This window comes from Theropithecus gelada, chromosome 9 (genome assembly GCF_003255815.1).
Source record: "Theropithecus gelada isolate Dixy chromosome 9, Tgel_1.0, whole genome shotgun sequence".
NCBI classification, from domain to species: domain Eukaryota; kingdom Metazoa; phylum Chordata; class Mammalia; order Primates; family Cercopithecidae; genus Theropithecus; species Theropithecus gelada.
This window is the reverse complement of record NC_037677.1, coordinates 126379769-126392268: the sequence shown is the minus strand read 5'-3', so window position 1 is coordinate 126392268 and position 12500 is coordinate 126379769. Positions and strand designations below refer to the sequence as shown.

General features: G+C 50.9%; 1 protein-coding gene across 9 annotated transcripts in view; it reads left to right on the top strand.

Annotated features, from left to right (window-relative positions):
* The window catches only part of EBF3 (early B cell factor 3), a 129174-nt gene that overhangs the window by 96545 nt on the left and 20129 nt on the right, over nucleotides 1-12500 (top strand). For all 9 annotated transcript variants that reach the window (XM_025397784.1, XM_025397786.1, XM_025397782.1 and 6 more), the window contains 2 exons: nucleotides 1-112; nucleotides 627-753. The exon at nucleotides 1-112 is cut by the window's left edge. In XM_025397784.1, the coding sequence (XP_025253569.1) occupies nucleotides 1-112; nucleotides 627-753 (239 nt within the window). The remainder of the gene's footprint in view (nucleotides 113-626; nucleotides 754-12500) is intronic.

Genomic DNA, 12500 nt, shown 5'->3' with positions numbered 1-12500 from the left:
CATCAGTCCCAGTGAAGGCTGGACCACGGGGGGTGCCACCGTCATCATAATTGGCGACAACTTCTTTGACGGGCTGCAAGTTGTGTTCGGAACTATGTTGGTGTGGAGCGAGGTAAGCCCGCGGACTCGGTCAGCTTCGCGCTGTTGCTGTCTTCATGAGTGGATTTGACAAGCTGTCAATAGTGTATTGACACGAGGTGCCCTATGGCAAAATCCCCTTTTAACGCACTGCACTGTTCGCCTGTGGCAGGAGCCTCTCCCATGGGTGGGTACGGAACACCCCCCTGCCCTGCAGCCCTGGGGTTTAAAACCTGCCATCGAGGTCCCCTGTCCACTGGAACAATTAGTGCTAGAATTACTAGAAGCAGGTTTAAGGAGACATATGGTGGCAATTTTCATATGAACGATGCCCTGTGGCCTTTCCTGCAAACTAAAACCTGGGATCATTTGCAGATATTTTTCTTAAAAAACACTGTAGGTCCTGAGACTCTGGGTGACAGCTAGGAGGGGGCATTCCAAGACGATGGTCCAATTTGTGCTCATTTTGGTAATTATATCCAACTGGCAAGTGTCCGCCTCTCACGGCCAGCGCCGCTGAGTGCCTGTTCACTGTGTGGTTTTTGTAGCTGATAACTCCCCATGCCATCCGAGTCCAGACCCCGCCGAGGCACATTCCTGGCGTCGTCGAAGTGACCCTCTCCTACAAATCCAAGCAGTTCTGCAAAGGTGCTCCTGGGCGCTTTGTCTACACCGGTGAGTTCATAGCTCCAGCTTCTGTGGGAAAGCGGTAGAGGCCTCCTCCCCACCAGGAGGTGCTCGTGAGGGCATGGGAGGACTGTACAGAGAGGGTAGGGGTCTGTGGGAAGATGGGCGAAGCTCCCTTGGCCTGTGGGTTGGGTTTAGCTGGGTGTGTGGTTTCCACATCTTTGAGATGGCGTATGACGCCATGGATGGGACAGTCCCCGTGGCTGTGTGAGCTTCGGTACCTCTCTCTGTTTGTGAGACTCCTCACCTGTAAACAAAGTGGCGGGGGAGTCGTTAGGAACAACAGTCACCCAGCTACCACCGGGGCAGCTGCCCATGTGCCTGGCTCCATGTGGGGCTAGGGGCCGCGTGTACACTGGTCTCCAGGCCTCTGCCCCGTGGTGTCACTGCTGTTGTGCTGCATAGGCTGAGGCTCAGGGAGGTGAGGAAGTCAGTGCCCAGGCCACACCCCCAGTAAATGCAAGGCCCATGTAAGCCTGCTCTTTCTTGCTCCAGCCTGGGGTCTTGAACCCTACATGAGGCTGCTTCCTAAAGCAGATCTGTGTTCTCTGAGGGTGCGGGACAGACTCCTGGCCGCAGGAAGTGTGGCCTATGCAGTTACACATGCTTGCTATCTTACAGTTGTTCTATACAATGCTTTGTCCATGCAAGGGCTGAATTAGCACCACTTGTTCAGGATTGCTATTGAGAAATGCCGTAAATAAACTTCAGATTGGCTGGGCATGTTGGCTCACAGCTGTGATCCCAGCACTTTGAGAGGCGGGAGAATCACTTGAGTCCAGGAGTTCAAGACCAGCCTGGGCAACACGGCAAAACCCTGTCTCTATAAAAATTTAAAAATTAGTGGGGCATGGTGGTGTATGCCTGTGGTCCTAGCTACTCAGGATGGTGAGGTGGGAGGATCACCTGAACCCGGAAAGTCAAGGCTGCAGTGAACCTTGATTGCGCCACTGGACTCCAGCCTGGGTGACAGAGCAAGACCCTGTCTCAAAACAAACAACTCACTTCAACTTAAGGCGTGTTTGCATTTTGATTTCTAATCTTAGCCAACTCCAAAGGCTGTGATATTTGAGGGATGTTTTTAATGATGGACAGTGCCTGCTGGAACCCGATGACAGTGAACGAGATGAATACTTACTATCTGTGGCCTTGACCTGCTTGTGCAGTGGCTGGGTGACTGTGGCCTGGTGTCCTGGGGTGGCCGTGAGGGCCACAGCAGGAACCTGGACTAGGGGATGGGGCTTCAACTCCTGCCATCACCACCTGAAAGATGCCCACTGGGGGACAATCCTCTCCTCTGTCCGGAGAGTGGGTGACATGGAGGATGCTAAGCCCCCTCTGCTTTTGGAAGGTTTAAAGAGGCAATAGACATCCCTCAGCCTCTTCCCTTCTTAGGAAGGACTGAGTGAGCAAGAAGGGCAAGATATACATCCTGCTGCTGCCCACTGTACATCAGGCCCAGCGTCACCCCAGGGTGTGCCTGGATGGGTCTTGGTGGCGGGCCAGGGCTGCTGTCCCAGAGGCGTGCAGTCGACAGCTCGGCACTCTCCATGGGGTTAGGGTGGGAGAGGCAGTGCTTGCCCCACACTAGAGGCCGCCTTCTGTGGGACCAGCACACGCAGGACCAGGCGCCCAGGAGCTGCCGGAAGACCACAGGGGAGGTGGGCACAGCAAAGAGCTGATGTCCGGACACCTCTTGGCCTGCATGTAAGACTCTGAGATGGAGAGAGGGCCGCTCCTCCAGGTTTTGGAATCCCAGTGTTTTAAAAAATAAAGACATGTCACAACGGGGTTCTAAAAATTGGGGCGCCTTTTAAACACTTATATACACTTCAACAAATAAGAACTTTTGCTGTGCAATAAAGTGCAGCGTCTGTAGGCTCCAGGTACCTGGGAGAGGCGAGACATCAGAATCCCGCCGTGGGCCGGGGGGGTCCTTTCTGGCACCTTGCCGTAGGGCTGTTTTCATGTGTGCGCTGAAGCCACACAGTGCACATTTCCACACGCTTCCTCATGCAAACTGTTGGTATGTGTACCACATGCCCTCTGAGTCCCTTGGCTCATCTGGCTGTAGAGGCTGCAGGCCCTGTGCAGAGACCTGGTGTTTGCAGACAGACTGGGACCTGGGCATATGCTTACTCCTGTGGTCTCAATTTCTCCTCTGCTCTACCTGGCAAGGTTTTGGTAAGGATCAGGGATGACTTATGTATAGTGTCTAACACATGGCATAAATGGTCCTTCCTGTGGAAAGTCACTGAGGGTGAACTTCTGCTGGGTTCTGTGGGATCCTGCTCGAGTCCTGAGCTCCTTAGGAAAACGGGTATTGATTACTGCTTGTGAGCCATGGAGCAGCACCTGCGCTTCAGCGGGCACATGCCAGGGGTGGGCTCCCGTGTAGGTGCCTGTGTCTGCTGCGGGGTCCTGGTTTGTGACACGAAAGTGACGTGTGTTTGCATGTGGCAAGACTGACTGCCTCCGCACAGAAGTGAATGAATAAGCCCCCTGTTCTCACACTGGACTGTCAGCCCATCCCGGATGAACACTTTAGTGGATGCCTTCAGTGGATCCTTTCATGAGTTCAGATCTTTGCATACGTGGGCTTTTTGGTGGGGAAGTCTGCACAGCTATTGTTAGAAAGAAGATTTCGGAAAGGTCCAGTCCTTTCTTTGCACTTCGCCTGCTGTCTCCTGGGGATTCTGTCCCCAGTGCTGTAGAGAAAGGCCTTGGGCTGTGCATTTGTAGACAGATGCGGATGTGTAGGGTGGGAGGAGCTGCCTGTCACTGGCTGGCAGGTATCACATGGTGTGGCAGAGCCTGCAATGTCAGCATTCCCTCAATTCCCAGCATGGCCGGGCCCAGCTCTTGCTGCTCTGGGGCTGGTGCGGGGAGGGGGCAGCTCTCTGCTGTCTGCAGCCTGTTCCTCTTGCCCTCCAGCCAGGTGGGATGCCTTCCTTGGCCAGGGATATCCTCTCCAGGTCTCATATCCTCCTGCTAAGGGACCAGTGGACACCTTAGTTCCAGCCCTGACCCAGCCTGTCCAAGTGCCTACCTTCTATACCTACAGGCCATATTGTGCCCCCTCTGGGGCTGACTGGGCTTCTCGGGCACAAGCTCAGGGTCCTGGCTGCCTGAAGCTTCAGGGATTTCCTCCATCAAGACATGCTCCCATGAGTGGGTGTTTGGTGACGCTCTGCCACAGCCCAGCCTTTCTTGGCTGGAGGTTAACCTATTGGCTCCCCTACACCCCAGTCATTAACAGGAATATCCATTTCAAAGGTGATGTAAGGGATACAGGCTCTACAGGCTGGGGAGCAGAGGAAAGGTAGGGTCATGACCTGTCTGACCTGGAAGCTTCTGTCTGATTTGCATTGCCCCGAAATTGATGGGGACAATGAGGTAATCACCGGGAATTGCACTCCCCCGCTGAAAACTGAGCCAGCCCCTTTGCATGTCACGACATAGGCACCGTCCCCTGGGCGTCTGGTTCCCATCAGTGTCCTCCAGCCCCGGAGGCTGCCGGGACACCCTCACATTTAACCTTCCCCGCGTGAGGCCGGCTGGGGCCGCCAGGCGGAGGACTAATGAACCTGTGCTCAGAGGAGGGGCTGCCCGCCAGAGGCTGGGAGGAACTTTGCAAAAGGCCTCAATGATCTGTTTACAGTGATCTGAGAAACACCAGATTTTTCTGAACCAGACCCTATTAGTCAACCCCGAGTGGGAAGGGGAAGGCAGGCCAGGCCCCATCCATCCAGGCCCTTTTGCCTGCTGCTTTCAACTCCTATAAAGACACAATTACCTTGGGAGGCTGTGGCGGTTCAGTTGATTAGCACGGTGAATTAAAAGAATGAGTCACAAATGACATGTCCAGCGCTTCCATACTGGTTCTTTGTATTCCCATGTGCCTCACCCTGTTGTAAGAAGGTCAAAAATTAGAGAGAGAGAACAATTTTCAAGCGGCTAGCACTTAGGAGCAGAATTAACAATCACTCTGTATGTAATTGCCAGTTAATAGTAAATTGCCTTCTAGACTGTAAAATGCAATATAAACTGGTGGGCACCTAAAATTAAATTAATGAGATATTTGCTGCATTTAAAAGTGAATAGTGCAAATTAATAACTGAGTGCAATGCTTGTTTTAATATTTGTCTAATAGTGTACCATTTGCTTGTTTAATAATAATTAAAATAGTCCCAGAATGTCCTACCTGAGAAACTCGCAGTATACACAAATTGAGCAGTTTCGCATTTATAATTCCACCCATAGAAACGCATCAAATGGTTAAGAGTAATAAAAGAAATTATTTTTTAATTAGAATATAAGCATTACAGTGTTATTTGATTAAGACAGATTGGAATTTGTATGCATCTAATTGAAATTATGTTACTGAGGAAACTACTTTCATAGACACGTTTTCAAGTGTGAAGCATCATGGCACAAATGCGTGTGTTACTGTTTTCTAACAATGTCCATTTGGCAGAATGGTTTCCTATTAAACAAAAGCACTGAGGCCGGTTGGGAGTGGTGGCTTGACTTCCAGCATCATTCACGGGACACTGGGGAGGTGGCTGGGTCGGTGTTTCTTACTCTTGGTTTCTTGCACCCGGATGGTTGATTGACCCACTCTCATTTTAGAGATTTCTTTTGCTCAATTAAAGAAATTATCACAAATTACTGGGAGCCAACATGTTGTTTGCGACAGACTGAACCCAGTTACTAAACAAGATATTGGCAGTCGATAGCAACCACATCCAAAGTGGACACAGGGAGCTCTTGACGGCGGAATACCTGGACTCCTCCCAGCCCCGGGATGCAGTTACTAGATGGGAACATAAAAGTGATTATTTTCTGCACAAGGACATTCATTCAGCTTCAGGCTTATGAAATCGTTACTCAACCAGTAATTGCTAACAGTTTCTGTTCTTTCCGATACAGTATTTATGGTTTACTTTTCTTCTTTTTTTTAAGTCATATGTACCTTAAAACTGGCCGTGCGTCAAGGGGCGACGCTGTGTCCTCCAGGGCTGTCCTGGCCCTGGGTGAGGGTTTCCCCTGTCTCCTGGTGGGTGTCCACAATTTAGCCCCACTTCACTCCCCTCGTGAAAGCACTCATGGTTCTTAAGTGTGTTAAAGATCTTTTGTGTGCATTGAGAGGCAGTCCTGTTAGCACCACGGAGTCAATTGTGCCCTTCGACCACGCCAGCCCCGGCTTGCTGTCTCCCCCAGGCCGGTGCTCCTCAAACAAATTACTTGGATGCACAGAGCAAATGATGCTTAATTGCTGCCCACAAATCATACTATTTTTACTATGCTCAACTAAATGCTAACGCCTTCCTTCCATGTAAACCACATGCTTTCCTCATGGGTCCTGGAGTTTGGGGACTCTTTGGCTCAATTCTGTTGGTGACTCTCATCATCCCCGTGACTGACCATTCGTTCCTGTCTGCAGCAGGCCCTCCTGCAGCCACACTGGCCGTCCTGCTTCAAACCCACCAGTCAATGGTGTCCAAGGACATCTGCGTCCCCCCATCACCCCCAGTGAGCCCCCCTGAGAATAGACACCCTTCAGGCACCTTTGCTTTTCTATCAAGTTGGTTCTATCAGAGAATAGCTTGGGTCTGTGTTTTCAGCTCAGGCTGACTGTGGACCTGCCCAGAGTTGGGATAATCACAGGATAATGCATGATTCCAACAATACAACTTCTCCTGACACCACTTTAGCTTTTGTCCTTTGTTTAAATATGGATGGCAAAGGGTGACTTTTTTTTGCACATCAACTGGGGTGGCGTGCATCCGTGCATCAGCCCCTTCCCCTGGGAGTGAGGCCGACCGCCATCACTGGGGTCATTTCAAGGGTCCTCAGGGCCCCTTAGGCAGAGCCACAAAGGAAGGGAGGGAGGGCAGGCTCCCACCGCTGTCCTCCCCACTGCTACATCGTAGCGTCAACCCAAACCATGATCAATTAATCTGCCAGCATGCTAAGTGGGTGCTGGGGTGAGATTCGGTAACACAGCCTTTTGAAGAGTGGGGCCAGGAGGGCTTCCAGGGTCACTGCTGTCCCCTGTCTTTCCCGTCTCGAAGGAGGCCAGGAGAATGAGACACACCGTTTGTGCTATTGCACAAGTAGACTATTTGTCCTAATCAGTGACACCCATTTACTAGAATTGCTTAAAATGAACTATACCTCATACAGAAATCGCACATTTAGAGAGTTCCATTCATCATCTGAAAATTGAGGGCCAGTAAACTTTTCTGCTCCTCCAGTGGGATCATAGGCATGCATCAAAATGTTAAAAATGATTGGTGAGAGGGAGCTGTCACCCATTTATCAAGGAAAAGAACATTATTTGCTAATTTCCCAACCAGGCTGGTGACAGGGTGCTTCGTCTTTAGACCCACGGTGACCAGCATGGCCTTTTTGTTATTAGTACAAGTCAAGCGCTTTTGGGCTGTTGCTAACAAGACACATTTGTCTGTCATCCGAGGGGGCTTTGGTCGGTTTCCAAGTGGCTGTGACCAAGTCTGCACCCTGCACCCCGATTGGCTGCTCTCCTCGGGGCCACGCTAACCCAGGAGGAGAAACGAGCTGATAAATCACAAAGTTTCCATGTCAAGGTGAAGGTATTGACTCTTCAGCACCAAACCGGACAAAATGTAGCAGAGAGGAGATGGCCATTCATCTTCCCCAAAGGACAAAAGGGTCATCCGGGTTTCACTTGGTAATTGTCGGGTTGAGGACGGCAGAGGCGGGCCCGGCCCTCTTCCTGTTAAGCCCCCTGAGTAGGTGGGTCCACTGGTCCCGCTCCTCACCCACCTTGCGGTGGCCCTTCTCGGGGCTGCAGGGAGGAGAGTCGGGGGTAGAGCGGGTCATGCTCCGGACTTTTGAGTTTCTGATTGAGAAGGACGTGCTTCTGAAAACAGCTTGGAGTGGGTCCAGGAGATGGTGTGGGACTGTGGGAGAAGAGAGCAACAGACCATTTAGAACAAAATAAGTGTGATCACCTGAAGTGCAGAATAAAGCGGGGATAGTATGATGTAAAATTAAATACCACAGATCACTCCGGCCACAACTCCCACAGGTTAGACTCTGAAGACCAAGGGAGACGTCAGCACAAACGTGTTGGTAGAGGACCTGAAACAGAAGCATGTGGTTCTTTCAGCACCAAAGAGGAGATGACATAGATCACTCTGTTGTCCCAGGAGAATAGGAACAAGAACTAAATGCTGCCTCTGTTTCTCTTTCTGGCTTAGAAGTTACCAGTGCCTCAAGCTCCCTCCCACCAGATCTCCATGGCTGGACATCGGGCCCAATGCTAGCAGCCCATGGCTGGAATCGATAGAGTATGTGTCGCTCTGGCGTGTGCCCGGCCAGCTGAGTCACTGACAGTGCTGGGACCCGGCTGCTCGTAGTTTCATGTGAGGCTGTTTTTGGAGGGTCCTGAGACCTGTCTGTGCACAGTGGCTCTAGGCTGAGGCTTGGATTACAAAAGCCTGGCCTAAGAAAAAGGTGCTTTTCCTAAACTATCATTTCAATCACTTGGGCCTTTTTAATTTGTTGTAGAAAATTCAAAATGAGGCTGGGCATGGTGGCTCACGCCTGTAATCCCAGCACTTTGGGAGGCTGAGGCAGGTGGATCACCTGAGGTCAGGAGTTCAGGACCAGCCTGGCCAACATGGTAAAACCCCGTCTCTACTAAAAATACAAAGAAATTAGCCACGTGTGGTGGTACATGCCTGTAGTCCCAGCTACTCGGGAGGCTGAGACAGGAGAATCTCTTGAACTTGGGAGGCAGAGGCTGCAGTGAGCCGAGATTGTGCCACCGCACTCCAACCTGGGCAAGATAGAGTGAAACTCCATCTCCAAAAAAAAAAAAAGCAAAATGAGTAAAACATAACTTTCGTCTTTTAGAATGGTTTTAAAATAAAGCCACAACAACAAATAGAAGGCTGTCCGTCAGCGATGTGGACTGTTCGCTACACTAAAAGGCAAAATAGAAGTTTTCAAATGCTTTTCATGAGCACATGGAGTGACTTGACTTCACAAGGAACCTGAGTGCATGCGGAGGGGCACACACTCTCGAAGGGTCATTATGGAGCGTGCAAAATTTCAAATAGAGAAGCTCCCTTTGAGATAGGAGGCCATGGCAGATTTTGGTCAGCATTGGTGCAAATCATCTTTGGAGGGAAGTTTCTTAGAGGTGCTGCGTGGCTGGGGTCATTCTTTTCTTCCTCTCCTTTCTGGATGCCACCCTCTCCCTGCACTCTTGAGATAGCCCTTTCTACGTCTTCCCAGATAGAAAGCTTACAGCCTGGCACAGTGAGCCCCGGAGCCTCTGAGGCCTGGACCCCATGCTTCAGGCATCTGAGAAAGCCTAAAGTCAGGAAATCCAGGGGGTTGGATTGGGGAGGGTGGATTCTGCCAGGTTTTTCTCCATCTTTTTACCTCCTTGTCTTCTCTAGAGGAGGCCCTTGGCTGGGAATCTCCCCAGTGGCCCTTCTTGTCTCAGCCCCGGGCAGCCAGGCTGGGGTCAGTCAGATGCTTGTTGATGGCCATCCCTTCTAGCCCTAGTTCAGAAGACCCACTTGGTGTTTTTCCTAAGGAACATGCTCACACTGCAGAAACATCCCATGCAAGCTTTAGGCCTGCGGGCACTGAGCTTCCAAACAGGCACCAAGCTGAGGGCAGCGGCTCCTCCAGGGCTCTTATGATGGAAGAGCCTTCAGGACGGGTGGCATCGAGATTGCTTTACCACATGCTTGGCATCAGGCCGTGGCCTGTCCCAAACTAAAGACCAAACAGGCCATAGGCTAGGGTGGTGATTGTTTCAGAAGTCCACTGAGTCTTAATACCCTGTAAGGGAGAGAAACGTGCCACTGGTAGACACCACACAGGGTACTGGGCTGCAGCTTCACATGCCCCCTGCCCAGGGAAGCTGGCGTTCGATATGTACAACCCCAATGACTGAGTTCCAGGCCATGCCCTGGCTTTGCTGTGGCACCATGATAGTGAACACCTGCCGCGTGCCTGAGCCCCGTGTTCGCCGGGGGACTGCTCCCCTTCCTCACCACCCCAGATTCCACCAGCATCGGTGATTCTCCTTTCCTACGTGCTTGGAAAATGCCACAGCTGGCGGGAATGATCTATTGGACGAGCGTAGTGTGAACACGGTATCTTACATAAAAGTGTGGCATGCTGTGGAAACTCGCCGTCAACATGGTTTGGAATCTGCGCCTGGCTCCCAGTGTTCGCCCACCTGGACACAGCAGGTGATACTGAGAGATGGGGAAGCTATCGGTTCTCATAGGCGCTCATGGTTAGGGTATCAGGTGGGGTGACATACCTGCCCATTTGGCAATGGGTCCCTTGCCAAGGGGAGTGATGGTCTCCATCCTGGCAGCCTGGGGCCTGGTATCTGGATGGCCGTTGTCACGTGCCTGGTGCAGAAGCCACATTTGCCATCACACTGACTCGAGGTCTTGTGGGAATGAAGCAGGACATGGAAAAGTTAATAAAATAGTCAGAATGAAGAAGGTGCTCCATCTGATGACAAGAGAAGCAGACGAGGCACTGGTGGATTTGAGAGGAAGGGCGCCTTGGGGAGGTGGTGGGGAGGGGGCCGTGGAGGCTGTACCCCTGGAGGCTGAGCAGTAGGGGTTGAGGATTTCCAGGCCAAGGAGCGCCAGCTGGGCATGGGGCTATGAGTGGGGCAGGCCAGGGCTGGGTTGGGGGCTGCTGTGGCAAGAAGGAGGTCAGATGAGGACACGATGGCCTTCTGGTCCCAGTATACCTTGGCATTTGGGAACCCCATGTGGAAATAGGACATTTTATAGGAGACACATAATCTAGCATGCTGTGTTCAAGGGCTGTGCTTTTGGGGATTCCAGTGTTTACATTAATCTTGGTGATGTCTTTAAAGCCTCTCTGCCTTAGAACATTCCTTTTCTTCTTTATGCAGCCTGAAAAACCAGGAGTTAAAAATGCCTCCATGGAGATTGGAAAGGGTAATAATGTTGGGAAATCGAGTTACACTCCCTGAATGGGAATAGATTCCCCACACCAGGCCCTTCCCCCACAGCTGGGCTCTGTCTTGTTCACCCCTGTGTGGGCCCTGTGCTTTTACACAGGTACCGGACACACCTTTATTCTAAACAGCACTCCGGCCCTGGAAGACGTTTCCTTAGTGTAGACAGAGCTGGCACATATATTCTAATTCAGATGAGGAACGTTACTTTCACTCAAAACACTGTTTTTTGTTCACATATAATTCACATATCATAGAATTCACCCAAAGTATACAATTAAGTGGCTTTTCGTACATTCACAAAGTTTGGCAACCATCAGTCTAATTCAAAAACGTTTTCATCACACTAACGGGAACCTCGTGTCCACTAGCTGTTGCCCCATTCCTCCTTCCCTTGGGGAACGTCTGTCTCTGGATCTGTCCCGGTCCCCAGAAGTGACAGCCATAGAGAAGTGAGAGTGTAGAGGGAAGCACGCGCCTTGGGTTTTCCTTTCCTGGCCTCCCCTAGCTCCTGGCAACCATGAATCTACCTCCCTTCCCTATGGATCTGCCTGTTCCAGATATTTCCTATAAATGGGGTCACACATTATATATATAGTTCTTTGTGTCTGGCTTCTTTCACTTTGCATGTTTTCCAGGCTTATCCCTGTTGTAACAGGTATCAAGGTTTCACTCCTGTACATGGCTGAGTACTATTCCATTGTATGGATATACCATATGTTGTTTATCCATTCATTCATTGACAAACATTTGGCTATTATGGAAACCACTGCCAGGAACATTTGTGAACACATTTTTTTGTGAACATACGAGAAACGTGATGTTCACTTTGGCTTTTCAAAATAGAAAATGTGATACCTTCTGTGTTGGCCAGATGTCTTCAAGAGGCCTGCATTACTCATTACCTTGAACACCTACCGTGCGCATCACGCTGAGTGGGGCAGGCACGTGGCAGAGGGTGACCTGTTGGGTGGCCTTCCTCCTATGGGGAGGGCAGATGCTTGAACAAGCAAATGGGGTGGCTGGGAACATCCCCATGGGAGTGTGGCCCACCCCAGAGCACAGAACGGGGCTGCCTCTGTCCTCAACCCTGGCAGGGACACCCCTGACTTTGGGAGGGGCTTGGACTTTGCAAGCTCCTTTTTCTGTTTACTTCTGTGTGCAGATTTTCCGCTGGTTTAAAGTGTGCAAATCCATTGCTCAGAGGGTTCTCCACAGAGCATTAGATTTCCCGCTTGCTTCTTCAGATCTCTGTCCTCCCTGCAAAATGTCTCTGGGAGGCGTGGCAGCAGAGGGACCCTTGATGTTCCTTTTCTTAAGGAAGAGGATATAGCATTCCATCGCACACATCTTTTTATTGTGCTGAGGGTGGCTTTTACTGGCTGGTGTCTCTTCTTTTTGTTTCCAGGCATTTCTCCACTTGGTTGAAAACGTTAGAACAACCTTCTTGGGGAGCTTGAGGGTGGTAGGATGGCTGGGACCCACTTCCCGACCTCAGAGCCTCCGCCTTGGGAAGTGCCTGTCTCCCTCAGGCCCATCCCCAGAGGCAAAAGCCACCGAGAAGTGAGGAGGCCACGTGCCTTAGTTTTCCAGGCTGCAGGGCTGGGCTGGGTAGATGTAGTTTCCACACGACTATAAAAGCCATCATCCAACATATTCTTTGAGGTATGTAAACAGAATTGTTTGAATGCAATCCAATAGTTGTCAGCAAGGGTAT